The following is a 16,199-nucleotide window of genomic DNA, read 5'->3' as shown; positions in this document are numbered from 1 at the left end:
TAAGATACACTTGTTTACCACTTATCATTGGAAAATGCTTATTACTAGCCTTGGTACATAGCCAGAAAGACTTTTATTCTCTTACATTTACACTACATGGGATAGTAAAAATGAATATGTAATTTCCTGTATTGCAGTATGCAAAAAAAAAAGCCAATTAGGAGCTTTCTACCATCCACAGAAGTCTTATGTCAGGAAATAAGGCTGAAATAACCATCATACTAACCTACTTGTGCTGTCAAAAGCTTCCTTCATTATCTTAAAGCCTTCAGGGCTTTCGAGCCACACTTTAACTTCTGCAGCCTGGCAAGCAGTGGGCAGCCTTACAACAGGGCCTCGAGTCATCCCATCTGCCAGAATGCGGCTACTTGCTCCTCCACCAAGCTGAAAATCAAAGCAGAAAGGAAACAAAGAAAGATACTGAAAGTGAATTTTAGTTTTTAGGAAGTCAAAAACATACCTTATATCACCCCAAATGTGTTTAATAATATCGAAAGTTTTTCAAGCTAGTCAAACAATACTTACACATATTGCTCTACATCCTCTGTTTGTGCTTGCTACCAGACATCCTTCTGTTGTTGCCATTGGCACCTGAAACTCTTTGTTATCCAAAAATAGTGGTCCTGCTACGCCTACAGGAATAGGCATATATCCAATCACATTTTCACAGCAAGCTCCCATAACCTTACACAAATAATAGAAAGGTATCATTAAGGTTACACCACAGTGGTATGGTACAGCATGTTATATACTGTGCCTGTGACTACAACAAGGTATCTTAGCAAAAACCCCACAACCCTAACTGTAAAGCAGCCAGCTCCCACCTCAGAAAGTTAACAGCTACAGCCATTGACACCTAATTCTGTTCAAGTTCGGCAGACATACTGAATCTTACTAAGTCTTAAACACTATTAAAAAAACCCAATACTGTTAAATGAATTTTAAATAAGCTTCCATTTTAACTTGAGCTCAAGGTAATATTATCATTCAGCTGAACTCAGGCTCAGTATTAGTAGAAGTCTGCATTTCTGAGATAAGGTAGCTGCATACTTTGGTAGGAAGTATTTTTTGGGTAAGCTACAAAACTTACCTCCCTAGGTTTAAAAACATCAAGAGGAATAAAAGGTAGTGCCTTATGTTTGCTTTTTTTCTTTTTTTTGCCTTCTACATCAGTTTTGACCAAGGTCATTGTTAATTCATGTACCACACTTTGAGCATGTACTTCATGTATTTGGAAAATGGTTTTACAGTGATTTTTGCTTGTCTGCCTTTTACTTACCAAAGAATAATTATAATTCCTATAAGGAAGATACTGCAAAGATGAAGGTTCAGGGAGTTTCTTAGATAACATCTGCCTGCGAATGGACACACCTCGCTCCTGAGTTTCCATCAGGGTTTCCAGTTTGTATGCAGGAATATGCTTAGCATTAACTAAGCTGATAACCTCAGCATCAGTAAGAAATTTTGCTCCTTTCTGGAAATGTAAAGGGTGGGAGAGAAAGTACAGATTCTCTTGGTGAAAAGCCTTTTAAATGTTTCCAAATGAAAAGGGCAACAACTTTGACTTTATCAGAGTACATCTAAGGGAACCAACTGCTAGTGTCAGGTTTTAAAGGAGGCCAGGATATGATGAAAAACTTTTTACTCAGATGTCCAATTATACGTGTACATGATGAAGCTTGGTATGTCATGAATGATGAAGCTGCTTCCCACTCCCCTCCCACCCCAACTGTCTGGAGGAGAAGTGACTTACGAAAAGGTTTTGTTTCAGTCATGACCCCACACCCAAGTTATTAAAGCCATATAATTTTCTCAAGAATGACATTACAATCAATAGAAACATGTAAGAGTTGGGAAATGAACTGTAAGAATTCTTAAATCAAATGTTGCAGTAGAGGTTAAAAAAAAAAGTTATTTTTCCATACCTCTGCATTTCCAAGTATACGAACACATTCCTCAATAGAACGTGGTTCTTTAGGTAACTCAATTTCTTCCTCTCTTCCATTAAGAAACAAAGATGTTTCCACAGGGTTGCAACTGCCAACTACAAATGTAGCCTTGACTGATGGCTCTGCTAATACAGGTTTTATGACTTCAGCTGCATAAAGACAATTGAAATGAATTTTGGTTTACAAAAGTTTTCATTCCAAAACCAACATGCTAACACAGATGTCACTATTTGTTCCAAATATTCAGGAATAGGTTCAGACTTTAAAATGCTAAAAATTACCATTTCCACCTTTGGGAACTAAAGCTTCTTCTACTGTGTTAGATTTCTGATTGTTTTTCAGAAGTCCAGACTGCTTTATGCAACAATTCTCAGGCACCTTTTTCTGGACCATCACTGGAGATGTTATGGGATTCTTAAGTGACAGCGTGGATTCAGTCTCTGCTTGCTCAAAGAAAATATACTTGACAGCAAGGAGAAGGGCTAATCCAAGAGTGATTACTTGTTCAATATCCATACTGGCCATTCTAAAACAGAAAAATCAAAAAGTAAACAAGTTGTGTATACAATTTGTTGTTTATAACAGTATTCTGCCATCTCTTTGCTTTAGAAAAGGTTTCAACATAATTTATACAGTTACAGAAATTCCATTCAAAAGACATTTTCTACCAGGACACTCAAGTATGCTAGGTTAGGGTAGAGAAATCCTCCTTTATATTATTAACAACATTAGAATTATCAGATGTCATTAAATATTTACTAAATCTTAGATAAAAAGCAGTCCCAGTAAGAGAAATGACTGTAAAATATTCACTAACAGCTACATCAAATTGATTTGACACCTATCTCCCAACAATAAAATAGAAAGTTTCAATTATCATCCTCTACCAATAATGACTACTGTGATGCAAGAGGGAGGAAAAAACCCTAAACCAGACAGTTCTGAGTTTTCAGAAGTAAAGTGCTAACTTTAAAGTGCTTTTTCAGAAGTGCTGCTAACTTCAGTTGAGCTGAAGGAAAAAACAATAGTGGCATGGCTTTTGCAGATTTTTGCCCTTGGGTGTGAATGGTCAGAAGCTCTGCATAAATAATTATTCTAGTGCAGTCAGAAAATTTATTTTCCAGTGTGCTCTGAAAGGTTTCAGAGCTAGTGGCAAAAGGTAGTGTTTTGATGCATACAGGACAGCTGGCTTCTCACATTCTTGATTACTTCAAGGAGATTGGACAAACAGCATAATATTGAAATATTTCTTGAAATGTCATCTCTGGTTCCAAGAAAGCCTACGTTGGTCAGATCTGCAAGTTTACAAGTGTTGTACCCTCGGACCATAGCTTGGCAGGACTGCAGAATACACCCCAATCAAGGAAACACACTTCTCTCCTGTGAAGTCACCTACCGAGAAAGGTAGAACTGCCATAATGAAACATTAGGTTCAATTCTTTTCGGGGCATTCTCATCCAATCCCACTGAATTTTCTACAGTACTGTTTTGAGCAGCTGGTTCCGCTATCCAACGACTGTGGGCATGAACAAGAACCAAACCCAGTGACTGTATTAAAAACACAAAGCAACATAACAAGTATTAATTTTTCAACAATAACTAGGTTAGATAACCTACTAAGATTAAACATTTTCTTTTTTCTTTTGTTTGTTTGGTTTTTTGGGCTTCTTTTTGTGTCCCATGCCTCAAAAGTCTAAAACTAAGGGCTGATTTTCCACACCTCTCATCAACACCCTTTTTTGGCTTATTGTAACACTCGTAGCTTTGAACCTTGTCCCACCACATCCATCCCCTTGCTCAAGTAATGAGCAAAGGAAGCTGAGGGTACTGTAGAGGTAAGAGGGAGGGAATTAGTACACATGAAAAAGCCCTGAGTATTTGGCACAGAAATGCATATGCAGGAAGACTTTAGGTGTAGATGCAGGGGATGTTATTAAAAGTCACCACGGTAAACTAGACTAATGGGATGCACAAGTCTACAGAAAACAAAAGCTTTATTCATTGGAGCAGGACATCTTATAGACTGCATAACCAGATGTGAAAAAGAGCCACAAACCATAATCATTTTGACCCTTTGTGTTACAGGATTTGGTTTATTTTCTTCTTCTTCCAGAACACGAGCAAAATGGCTAAGTTGCCATATAGGGCGCCCTTCACGGCTCTCTCGAGAAAGCTGGAAAAGTAACAAAATTTACAAATAGGTCTTATTTAGTGCATATTAGAAGAACAAACAAGTGAACTTCAACATTGTATTTTTATTTGATCATTAAGAAATTACCACCAAAAAAGGTATCCTACAGTCTACTGTTTAACCTACCTTAGAATTAAACGTAGCAAAAAACCCTAGAGAGCCAATAATTTATAATTTAATTCATTTACTCTGCTTTAGATCAGAATTCATACTATTGAGTGTGGCTTATTTACAGTGCCATTAACAAGTTACTGTTATCAGCTAAGCCACTATAAGTCTTTTTTGTGCACTCCCTTTCTTCACTTTGAAAGGAAGACAAACATGCTGGTGTATAACTCTGTGAAGAAATGTACAGCCTACAAGAAGCACAGGGTCTGAATACAAAGCTTGATGTTATCTTGAAGTTGGTCTTACCTCCAGTACCAAGGACACACAAGCTGGAAAGAAGGTCATGAAGACAAAGTAGTTGGCAAGAACAGACATACAGCCAAAGCAGCACATAATTTCAAGTTGTCGTACACCTACATAAAAAAAAAGAAGACATTTTTTACATTTGAATATGCAATGGACTTTCTATATACTTGAAGAAGCATTGCAGAAGTGAGAAAGAAACCATTAAACTGACACTGCAGATTATAGGACGACCTGCCTAGATTAATGAAAAACAAGCATGTTAAACCCTAGTCATTGTGTATCAGTTTATTCTAAGAACAATCTGTATTTATGGTATTTACAGAAAACTTTTAAAATATAATTCTAAATAAATACAAAATTTACAGTTCACCAAGATTTTAATGCTTCACACTGAAAGCTTGAAACTCCTCATTTACCTAAGTAAAGAACAATCAGCCGACATTATGTATTGAAATCCCTTCTGAAAGACAGCCAATTAAGTGTTCAGGCAGTAAGAAGCACTATATGCTCCACTTAGTCTTTCACAAGCCTGGTATCCAGAAAAAGTCAATTAGCCATGTCACACATGCATTATGGAACTGCCTTAGTAAAGATGAAAGAGCTAACAGTATAAATCATTAAAAACCCAATAAACTATATGCTACAGCACAATCAGTTTTCTTCCTAGATGTAAACAGGAGAACAGCTTATTAATACACAATACCCTGAAAAGGTCTGCAACAATTTGTAAAGTGCTTTGAAAGATGCCTTTAAGGTATGCAAGATAGTTCAAAAAAACAAAACAAAACAAAACATAAAAACCAACAGACGAAACCAAACATGCAAACAAAACCCCACTTCAGTCCTAACTATGGAACTTCGATTTATTTTACTAGTTATTTATACATGAAAATCCTTTCCTTATTACATTTAACTGTTCTCATTTTATGGAAAGACAATTGCTACTGCACACAGAACTGACGAAGACCTAAAGATGGGGTAGGGAAAAACAGTAAAAGATTGGTTATTTTTAATTGAACTAGAATAATCTTCCTTGCCTGGAGTGATTTTTAGAAATACTTGTTTTTGCAAGAACATGAAATAGATGTGCATGTACTGAATGTGTAACTTATTTTTAAGAATGCCCAATAGAAAATTTTAGCAGCTACTTCAAGATGTTGACAGGAATGATGAGAATGATAGGTTGCATTGGGTTTGCATGGCAAGGCTTTGGTAGCAGGAGGGGCTACAGGGGTGGCTTCTGCGAGAAGCTGCCAGAAGCTTCTGCCATGTCTGACAGAGCCAATGCCAGCCAGCTCCAACGTGGACCCACTGCTGGTCAAGGCTGAGCCCGTCAGTGATGGTGATAGTGCCTCTGGGGTAACATGTTTCAAAAGGGTAAAAAACTGCTGCACAAGAGCAGCTGGGAGAGAGTAGTGAGAACAAGTGAGAGGAAAAACTCTGCAGACACCAAGGTCAGTGAAGAAGGAGGGGCAGGAGGTGCTCCAGGTGCCGGAGCAGGGATTCCCCTGCAGCCCATGGAGAAGACCACGGTGAGGCAGGCTGTCCCCCTGCAGCCCATGGAGGTCCATGGTGGAGCAGATATCCACCTGCAGCCCATGGAGGACCCCATGCCAGAGCAGGTGAAGGCACCCAAAGGAAGCTGTGACCCCATGGGAAGCCCATGCTGGAGCAGGCTCCCGGCAGCACCTGTGGACCCATGGAGAGAGGAGCCCAGGCTGGAGCAGGTTTGCTGGCAGGACTTGTGACCCCGTGGGGGGACACACGCTGGAACAGTTCGTGAAGAACTGCAGTCCGTGGGAAGTTGATGGAGGACAGTCTCCTGTGGGAGGGACTCCATGCTGCAGCAGTGGCAGAGTGTGAGGAGTCCTCCCCCTGAGGAGGAAGGAGCAGCAGAGACACCGTGTGATGAACTGACCACAACTCCCATTCCTCATCCCCTTGTGCTGCTGGGCAGGGGGAGGAGGGAGAGAAATCAGGAGTGAAGTTGAGCCCACGGAGAAAGGAGGGGTGAAGGGAGGTGTTTTAAGATTTGGTTTTATTCTCATTACTCAACTCTGATTTTATTGGTAATAAATTAAATTAATTTTCCCGAGTTGAGTCTATTTTGCCTGTGACAGTAACTGGTGAGTGATCTTGCCCTGTCCTTATCTTGACCCAGGAGCCTTCTGTTATATTTTCTCTCCCCTGTCCAGCTGAGGAGGGGAGTGACAGAGTGGCTATGGGGGGCACCTGGCCTCCAGGCAGGATCAACCCACCACAAACGTCTTAATTTTCTAAAAGCAGCTGAACAGAAGTCCATTCCTACTGCACTATGCTCAAGGAAAGATGTTATCTGTATTTCAAACTTTCCTTCAACATGTACATATTATTTGTATCTCCAGAAAACTAGTAATATAGGCTAATTATGAAGCTAAATAAATAGTTAAATAAATAGATTAAGTCACTCCACTGTCATGGGTAACACCTATTATCTGAAACTCTCAATATCCCAACATCTTTCAAATAGTCTTTTATTTGGAAAAGACTGGAAAGATTTAGATCCTTAGACTGTATCACTCACCTGACATAGTACCAACACCGATAACAAGACACTCCACAAGTGCATCCAGTGTAAACGTAGGGCCTAAAATTGCCATTCCACGTGAAATATTTTCTCTTACTTCATCCTGAAAAGAAAAATTTCTGTACATTATCATAAAGACAAAAAAATCAAATTAAAGGAGTACATGCAATGTGATTAGTACGTGACTAGGAAATTGAGTAGCACTATGGTAACAAGGCCTTATAAAACATACATTGAAAATGAACTATTATGAGAGAATACTTTCTTTAATTGTTTTATTTCTCATAAGTTATTATACTTTCATAGTCTTCCAGAAGGCCTGCATGGATGAACAAGGAGCTCCTGGGCAAACTCAAACACAGAAAGAAGCCTACAGAGGGTGGAAGCAAGGGCAGGTAGGCTGGGAGGAACACAGAGAAACTATATCCAAGCAGCCACAGATCAGGTTAGGAAAGCCAAAGCCCTGATAGAATTAAATCTGGCCAGGGACATCAAGGGCAACAAGTAAAGCTTCTACAGGTATGTCAGGGATAAAAGGAAGACTACAGAAGATGTGGGACCTCTCCACAAGGAAACGGGACACCTGGTTACTCAGGATACAAAGAAGAATTTTTTGCCTCTATCTTCATCAGCAAGGGCTCTAGCCACACTGCCCAGGTCAGAGAAGGCAAAGGCAGGGACTGGGAGAATGAAGAAGATCAGGTTTGAGACCATCTAAGGCACTGTGCAAAGCATGTGACGCTGTCCCGCATGACATCCTTGTCTCTAAATTGGAGAGACATGGATTCAACAGATGGACCACTCAGTGGATAAGGAATTGGCTGGATGGTCGCACTCAAAGAGTTGTGGTCAATGGCTCAACGTCCAAGTGGAGAACAGTGATGAGTGGTGTTCCTCAGGGGTTGGCATTGGGACTGACACTGTTTAACATCTTTGCTGGCGACACGGACAGTGGGATCGAGTGCACCCTCAGCAAGTTTGCTGACGACACCAAACTGTCTGGTGTGGTCAACACGCTGGAGGGAAGGGATGCCATCCAGATGGACCTTGACAGGCTGGAGAGGTGGGCCTGTGCAACCCGCATGAAGTTCAACAAAGCCACGTGCAAGGTCCTGCACGTGGGTTGGGGCAATCCCAAGCACAACTACAGGCTGGGCAGAGAATGGATTGAAAGCAGCCCTGAGGACTTGGGGGTGTTGACTGATGAGAAGCTCAACATGAGCTGGCAATGTGCGCTTGCAGCCCAGAAAGCCAACCGTGTCCTGGGCTGCATCAAAAGAGGTGTGACCAGCAGGTCGAGGGAGGCGATTCTGCCCCTCTACTCCACTCTTGTGAGACCCCACCTGGAGTACTGCGTCCAGCTCTGGGGGCCCCAGTACAAGAGAGACATGGAGCTGTTGGAATGAGTCCAGAGGAGGGCTATGAAGCTGATCAGAGGGCTGGAGCACCTCTCCTATGAAGACAGGCTGAGAGAGTTGGGGTTTTTCAACCTGGAGAAGAGGAGGCTCCAGGGAGACCTTATAGCAGCCTTCCAGTACCTAAAGGGGGCCTACAGGAAAGCTGGAGAGGGACTGTTTACAAGAGCAAGTAGTGATAGGACAAAGAGTAATGGGTTTAAACTAAAAGAGGGTAGATTTAGATTAGGTATCAGGAAGAAATTCTTTACTGTGAGGGTGGTGAGGCACTGGAACAGGTTGCCCAGAGAGGTTGTGGATGCCCCATCTCTGGAAGTGTTCAAGGCCAGGTTGGATGGGGCTTTGGGCAATGTGGTCTAGTGGAGGGTGTCCCTGCCCATTGGAGCGGGGAACTAGATGATCTTTGAGGACCCTTCAAACCCAAACTATTCTATGATTCTATGATTTTTTTTTAGGAAGGAAATATTACAATGCGTGACAAGAAAGATGTCCTGTTGATCCTTCCTGTTGTGCTGTGTTAATTGCATTAGAGCATGAATTTTTCTGTCTACACATATGCTATGTTTGTTCTGCTAAGATTTTGTCTAGAAATATACTTTATCCAGTATCAGCATTGTAACATTACATGTTCCTTTATATATTGTTCTTGAAATTGACTTCTATCTATCGATAACTCTTCTAGGAAAGACTTTGGTCTAGGAACTCTAGCCTCCTTACCAGAGCTATAAGCATTGCTGAACCTATAAAGTACTCATACATACAATTAACTTAGCTCACATAAGATTATGCACACTAATTTTACAGCATTTTTATTCACTTGAACAGTGATCAAGACAAGAGAGCACAGAATCTGGATAAAATCTAATCCTTTTTATATATCACCAATACAGTATTCACCTGTGTGTCTCTCCACCTGGATTATTCATAGAATCATCAAATGGTTTGGGTTAGAAGGGACCTTAAACATCATCTAGTTCAAACCCTCCTACCAGGGGATATGTTCATCTTTGATCATTAAATTGAAAAGCTCCACTGCAAAAAAACAAAAACAAAAGAAAGAAAAACCTCAACCCCCCTGACCTGTGAGTTGGAACTGAGTGCAAATTTGGCCAATGCACTTGCTCTTGACAGATCAATCAGAAGCAGGAAGAACGGTAAAGCTTCACTGAAAAAAGAGGCATATGTTAAAATTCCAGGTTTATTGTACAGGAAAAAAAATTCAAGCACGAAATCCAGAATAACATTTCATTACTTACTTTAAACCTGTCAGTTCTTTATCCAAGAAGTGAATTACCACTGTACTAAAAACAAAACTTGAGAAGATTGTGAAGAGGCCAGCAATACCTTTAGGAAAAAAAAAAAAAAAAAGATAATTGGAATTTTTTTATATATATACACACTGGAAAGAAAAAAAAAAGGACAATTAAAAACTGTAACTTTAGATCAATCCTGAAGCAAATAAATGACAACTATAATCTCTCAGAGTGCATTAACAGCAGTTGAGATACAAACTAAAGTAGATGCTATTTTTATATAGATATTTAAATCTAAAATCTGCACTACATTCAAAGTGAGACTTTAAGAAATGTCATAAATCTTCTCATTCATTCATTAATTCTCATTCATTAAACAGCTCCATATTAAGTGTTTCACACAATAAAAAAATTATTTCAAGAATTAAATTTCCAGTGTTTATATAATCCTACACAATCTCTCTTAAAAAAAATTGCACTCTGATCTATGGAGAATATTTATTCTGCTGTTTAGCAAATAATTAAAAGAACTCTGTTCTGACATATTAAAATTCTAATATTTATTACCAATTCATATTAAAAAAACAGTTAAAATGCATACAACAAATACAAAAATCAGATACAGTACCTAAAATGTATTTTGACCCAAGTTGTCTTAGGTTCTGAAACTGGAAATATATATAAAGGATTGCTATACAGCGTGTGATTGTCAGGATGATGATGTCACTGCTTAGAACATCCTGTTTGAAATACAAAACGATTTAGTTAGCTTTTACATTAAGTAGTAACTTGTTGTTAAATTTCAGTAATAAAAAAAATCCATTGTGGAGCTGCACTAAAAACGAAGTTTCAGAATAAAATAAGTATCACTGTTAGTCTGTCCTAAAAAAATTAAATATTGCAAATAATCTTAATATAAAATCCTTGTTCACTAGATACTGTGCAACTGATAGTTAGATCTAATGAAAACCTTCTGTAGCAAATCATTGCTTGCATACATCTTTAATATTCACAATGAGAAAAGAAAGCATAAAGAATTTTCTGCATAGCTACTTTCCTCCTAATACATCACAACCCAGTCTTATTCTACAGAAAACCCTAGATCTACTGATTAACACTAAGTACTATAACATGAATTTAAATCCTTACTTCTTCAAGTTTGGGGCATTCATAATTCCAGCCACAGATCTTATCATTCCCAGTGAACATCTTCATGGACATCATACAGATGGTGAGGGTCACTGTTCCCACAATGACTTCCCATGGATGAGAGGCTACAAAAAGGCCGTGCATTCGAAAAAGCCTGGACAACATTGTCAAGACTGTTTTTCTATACTTAGTGAACCTGCAACAAAAAAGTATTTCATATAAGCAAGTACAAGATTCAGGGAAAAGAGATAGAGCTCTATAAATTTCTGCAAGTCATCCTCAGGAAAAAAAAAAAAAAAAGAAAGAAAAAACAACAACCCAAACCAGTTAACAAACAGATGAGTAAATCTGAAACTAATCTTCACCCTTCAACCTTCCATATAAAACACATTTTTTTCTAACCATCTGAAATGTAAAATGATCTGTTCCTGCCATCTCAATTTTTTTTTTTTTTAATACATATCTCCCTTGTTTCTTCAAGGTCTTGGTAATAGTAAGTCTCTACCACTGTCACAACATCTCTTAGTAACTTCCTGTCACACAGTTTTGGTACCACTTTGACTCCAACTTCTTGTTTTTACCACCTATTTAAGCACTCACTAAATTCTGTTACTTCTTTCTACTCACTCTTCCCATCAGAAATATTGATTATCTTAACTACATAAATTACCAACTATCCATTGTTGGTAATGCTTAATTTCAACAGCAGGAATTTCAATGTTATCTTCCTCTGACTGTATCTTCTCTACTTTCTGCTCAATATTCTTCAGTTATTCAATTTAATTACATTCAAAACCGTTCCTTTTTCAACTCAAGCACAAGTCCTTGTCACATACAGTATTCTGTGACAGTAATTCCCAGGTTACTGATGCATTTCATCATCCCCTTTGCTTTCAAAAGATAAACACTCAACGGAAACTCTCACACCTCTCTTTCACATAACTGAGAACATGGATGTTCTGTATGTCCTTCTGTTACAAACCCCACATCCTAGTCTATTTGCTCTGTGTGGTACCTTTAGACAAGTTCATTAAGGATGTTTACTTATGTTTTATAGCATAGAAACAAAATATCATAAAATTCTCTCCTAAATACATTAGTATTGGGACTTTGCTTTTCTCAGTGTGTAAAATCAACAGCTTATGAAACTCTGTGACAAATGTTAACTATATAACTATATCATAAAGTTCAAAAGATGCTTAAATAGTAGCTTGGCTAACAGATAATTCAGTGTCTACACGTACAAACCTAGCACTATAAAAGTTTCCATAGAAGAGTTGAGGGTTCTACACATTGTTACTTCAAACTGGATACAAAAATCCCTTCACATTGCCTTAAAAGTAGCAATCCATCCATCAGGCTTCTGGGAAGACAGTCTTTCTAGTATTATTTCTTTTGCTTGCACATTAAAAATGAAGCTGTCATTCAATGGAGGAAATAACAGAAAGAGCAAATCTATCTGTTTAGTGTTCCTGAAGATACCAGAATCACCTTGGTTTCCTACCAATGACAATCTCGATCATATGAGCACCAACAGCACCAATATAGTTTTCTTTATCCTTCCACAGTGAAGGTGTGGCAGGATATTTGTGGCTTATGTAACCAAATGGGGAAAACGATTGAAAGGACTGCCTTCCTTATGAACAAATTATTTCATTTCCTGACAGAAAGCTTAAAAAAAAAAAACCTAAACAAAAAACAAATAACAAAAAAACCCCATACAGAAAAACCACACCTTTTAAACTCAACATTATCCTTTGGTAAAACCTACATATTGTTTTGTAAATTTATGTTCTTGCAAAACTGTTCCAAAGTAGTATTATAGTTTTTCCTCAGTAGAATGGAACATGTATTTTAATTAGAAAAACTAAAATAAGACATAGACAGAACAGTATCTTAGTGCCAATACTTTTGAAACAATACAAAAAATATAAAAGGTGTAACAACGTCCTATGAAAATATGAATCCTTTTGAATACTACACCGTTTCAGGAAAATCAGAATTAGTACTTAGTACATTGTATTGGGTTTGCGTGGCAAGGTTTTGGTAGTGGGGGGCTACAGGGGTGGCTTCTGCGAGAAGTTGCCAGAGGATGTAAGAAACTCTGCAGACACCAAGGTCAGTGCAGAAGGAGGGGGAGGAGGTGCTCCAGGCGCCAGAGCAGAGATCCCCCTGCAGTCCCTGGAGAAGACCATGGTGAAGCAGGCTGTCCCCCTGCAGCCCATGGAGGAGGATGAGGGGGTGTGGAGATTCCACCTGCAGCCCATGGAGGACCCCACGCCGGAGCAGGTGGAGGCACCTGAAGGAGGCTGTGACCCTGTGGGAAGCCCACGCTGGAGCAAGCTCCTGGCAGGATCTGTGCACCCGTGGAGAGGGGAGCCCACACCAGAGCAGGTTTGCTGGCAGGACTTGTGACCCCGTGGGGGACCCACGCTGGAGCAGTTTGCTCCTGAAGGTCTGCACCCCGTGGGAGAGACCCACGCTGGAGCAGTTCGTGAAGGACTGTAGCCTGTGGGAGAGACTCACGTTGGAGAACTCGTGAAGGACTGTCTCCCGTGAGAGGGACCCCACGCTGGAGCAGGGGAACGATGAAAGGAGTCCTCCCCCGAGGATGAAGAAGCAGCAGAAACAACATGTGATGAACTGACCACAACCCCCATTCCCCGTCCCCCCTGTGCTGCTGAGCGGGGAGGAGGTTGAAGCCGGGAGTGAAGTTGAGCCCGGGAAGATGGGAGGGGTGGGCGGAGGTGTTTTAAGGTTTGGTTTTATTTCTCATTCCTCTACTCTGTTTTGCTTGGTAATTAGATGAATTTTTCTCTAAGTTCAGTCTGTTTTGCTCGTGACAATAGTGAGTGATCTCTCCCTGTCCTTAATCTCAACCCACAAACTTTTTGTTACACCTTTTCTCCCCTGTCTAGTTAAGAAGGGGGAGTGATAGAGCGGCTCTGGTGGGCACCTGTCCCCCAGCCAGGGTCAACCCACCACATACATGACTCAATAGGGTCCAACCAGTCGTAAAACTAAGAATATAACTACTAAATTCTGACAGTTGTGATTATTATCTAGACAATTACAATTTGTTAGCAGAGCTAGACAGATTTCAAAATCTTTCTTCAGATACTATTTTCCACATTTCTTAGCAAAACTACTAAGTGTAAAATGGATTCACATAAATTAGTTAGGGGAATGCATTAATTTTATTATGAAAAATAATTATGCATAATATCTATTATTAGACAATGTTTTATAATTAACTGCTGCTATGAAATACAGGATGCCTCACTGATGATCTTGGGATTAACTCTAGGGGCAGTAACTCCTAACCTAAAAGGATTCTTTAAAGGTTTGGTGTTTATTTAACCTGCTTGAAACACATGGGTTTTTTTCTATGCAGTTAACATTTCTAGAAAACATTGATGAAGGTTTCGTACACTAGTTCTGCATTACTGAGTGCTGTGAAAAAATATTTCAATGCATATGATCACCTCATATTTCTAATTCTTTTTGAAATATCTGTATTTTGAGCTACATTGACTCAGAGCTTGAAATTAGCAAGATATAACATTAAATATAAAGCTGAAGTTTATCATTAATATAATTTTGTTAAATTTCAAAATGGTGTTTCAAAAGGGATGCTTTATAAATCCTGTTTCCTGCTTGCCTTTGTTTTCAATCAAAAATTTCCATAAGTCTATTAAGTATAGCAATCCCTTCTGGGAAATCAAAACAAAATACAAACAAAAAAACCTGCAACCCCTTCAAAAACTTAACCATCACATAAAAAGCAAACCAGATTGGTTGTATGTAATGATTTAGAGCATTAATCTGCCACGTAACTGTATGATTATTCGCTTAAATACCTACCTAGGTTTGTTACACAGCTCTCACTAACCTCAGAGCAATCATCTGCAGCACCATCTATTAGATCAGCACAAATTTCCCACCTCTTGCTGGCTGACTCAGCAATAGCTACAGAATTATAAAGAAACCATGTGGCAAAAATAGCTGAGCAAAAACCTGTTCAGAGCTCACCTGAAAAGCACATGACACCACACAGACTCTGTCAAACTGCCAGGTAGCGTTTTTAGGTTGTGTTTTTAAAAAGGAAACCACCCCCATGTAGGCCCATCACCGCAGCCCCTCAAACCCCACCGAAAGCCAGGGGGCACAGCCCTCCAGCCTGACGCAGGCTGGGCCGCCCCGCAGCCCGCTGGAAGCCGGCACGGGGAAGGCCGAGTTTCCCCCGGCAGCCGCAGAGGCCCTGCGGGCTGCCGGGCGGAGCTGGCGAGCACCGCGCAACGGCAGCGCGGCCAGGGCCGCAACGCGCTGCGGACGGCAGGTGCGGCGGATGGCCTTCCGCGGCCCACGCCGTGGGGCCGCGCCCTCCGACGTCAAGGAGGTACCGGGACAGCGACTCTGCCCTCCCCCGCCCCCCACCCAGGGCGGCCGGTAAGGCGACCCGGGACGCGGGGCGGCCTCCGCTTACTAAGAGGGGCGACAGCGACGGTAACCTCCTCCGCGTCGCCGTTATCCGGCCGATTTCCGAGGAGCCCCTCGGGGCCCAGAGCTGCAACCCGTCCCCCGGCCACGGAGGACCAGTGTCGCAACGGCGGGCTGCCCGCACCGCGCCTGACCGAAACGCGGCCCTCCGGCCCTCCTGCCCTCCGCTGCCCCGCCGGCCCCCGCTTACCGCGCCGGCGCTGCTCCGCCGCACACAGGCAAGACCCTGCTCCTTTCCGCCGCGCTGCGGACTGAGCCGGCTGCTCCTCTCCGAGCAAGGACACCCGGGGCACGACACGCCAACCGCCGCCATCGCCCGATCGCGCAGCCAATGGCGAGGGCCTGGCACGCCCACCGTGCGTCGCGTCACTCCCTGCGTCGCCGAGGCAACCGCCCGTCGAACGCCGTACAGCTCGAGTCTCGATCAGGAGCGGGGAACACGCCATCTCGCCATGGGCTGCCCGCCAATGGGCCATCGCGCTCCCTTCCCCGTATTTCCTGATTGGGCGGCAGGATGTGGCTTATTTACATATGCTGATCGACCGACCCCGCCGCCGCGCCCCCGGCGCCGACAGCGCTCTCGGCCGCCCGGAGCGGCGCAGCTGAAGCGGGGTCCCCTGCGCTGCCCGCCGTCCTGCCGGCACGCTGTGCGGGCTCCTACCGGGCAGGGCGCCCCCGGTAAGCTCGTAGAGTCGTGGCGCCTTTACGGCTCACGCTGATGCTGACCCGCAGCCTGGATGCGCTTTACCAAGGCGTTAAGAA

At 41.6% G+C, this 16,199-nt stretch overlaps 1 protein-coding gene across 3 annotated transcripts in view; it reads right to left on the bottom strand.

Moving 5' to 3' along the window:
* The window catches only part of HMGCR (3-hydroxy-3-methylglutaryl-CoA reductase), an 87,784-nt gene extending 72,012 nt beyond the window's left edge, over positions 1-15,772 (bottom strand). The window contains exons 1-14 of one of the 3 annotated variants that reach the window (XM_075741178.1): positions 15,628-15,772; positions 10,938-11,133; positions 10,417-10,528; positions 9,792-9,879; positions 9,616-9,700; positions 7,118-7,223; positions 4,555-4,661; positions 4,006-4,122; positions 3,346-3,497; positions 2,231-2,475; positions 1,926-2,098; positions 1,280-1,474; positions 526-684; positions 227-384 (exon numbers count right to left, since the gene is read on the bottom strand). In XM_075741178.1, the coding sequence (XP_075597293.1) occupies positions 227-384; positions 526-684; positions 1,280-1,474; positions 1,926-2,098; positions 2,231-2,475; positions 3,346-3,497; positions 4,006-4,122; positions 4,555-4,661; positions 7,118-7,223; positions 9,616-9,700; positions 9,792-9,879; positions 10,417-10,528; positions 10,938-11,102 (1,862 nt within the window). In that variant the 5' untranslated portion in view covers positions 11,103-11,133; positions 15,628-15,772. Of the gene's footprint in view, positions 1-226; positions 385-525; positions 685-1,279; positions 1,475-1,925; positions 2,099-2,230; positions 2,476-3,345; positions 3,498-4,005; positions 4,123-4,554; positions 4,662-7,117; positions 7,224-9,615; positions 9,701-9,791; positions 9,880-10,416; positions 10,529-10,937; positions 11,134-14,969; positions 14,994-15,627 lie in introns of those variants that run through there. The other 2 variants (XM_075741179.1, XM_075741177.1) reach the window with 2 other exon arrangements.
* Between the last annotated feature and the right edge of the window lie 427 nt (positions 15,773-16,199).

This window comes from Balearica regulorum, chromosome Z (genome assembly GCF_011004875.1).
Source record: "Balearica regulorum gibbericeps isolate bBalReg1 chromosome Z, bBalReg1.pri, whole genome shotgun sequence".
In the NCBI taxonomy this organism is placed as follows: domain Eukaryota; kingdom Metazoa; phylum Chordata; class Aves; order Gruiformes; family Gruidae; genus Balearica; species Balearica regulorum.
This window is presented reverse-complemented; position numbering and strand designations above follow the sequence as displayed.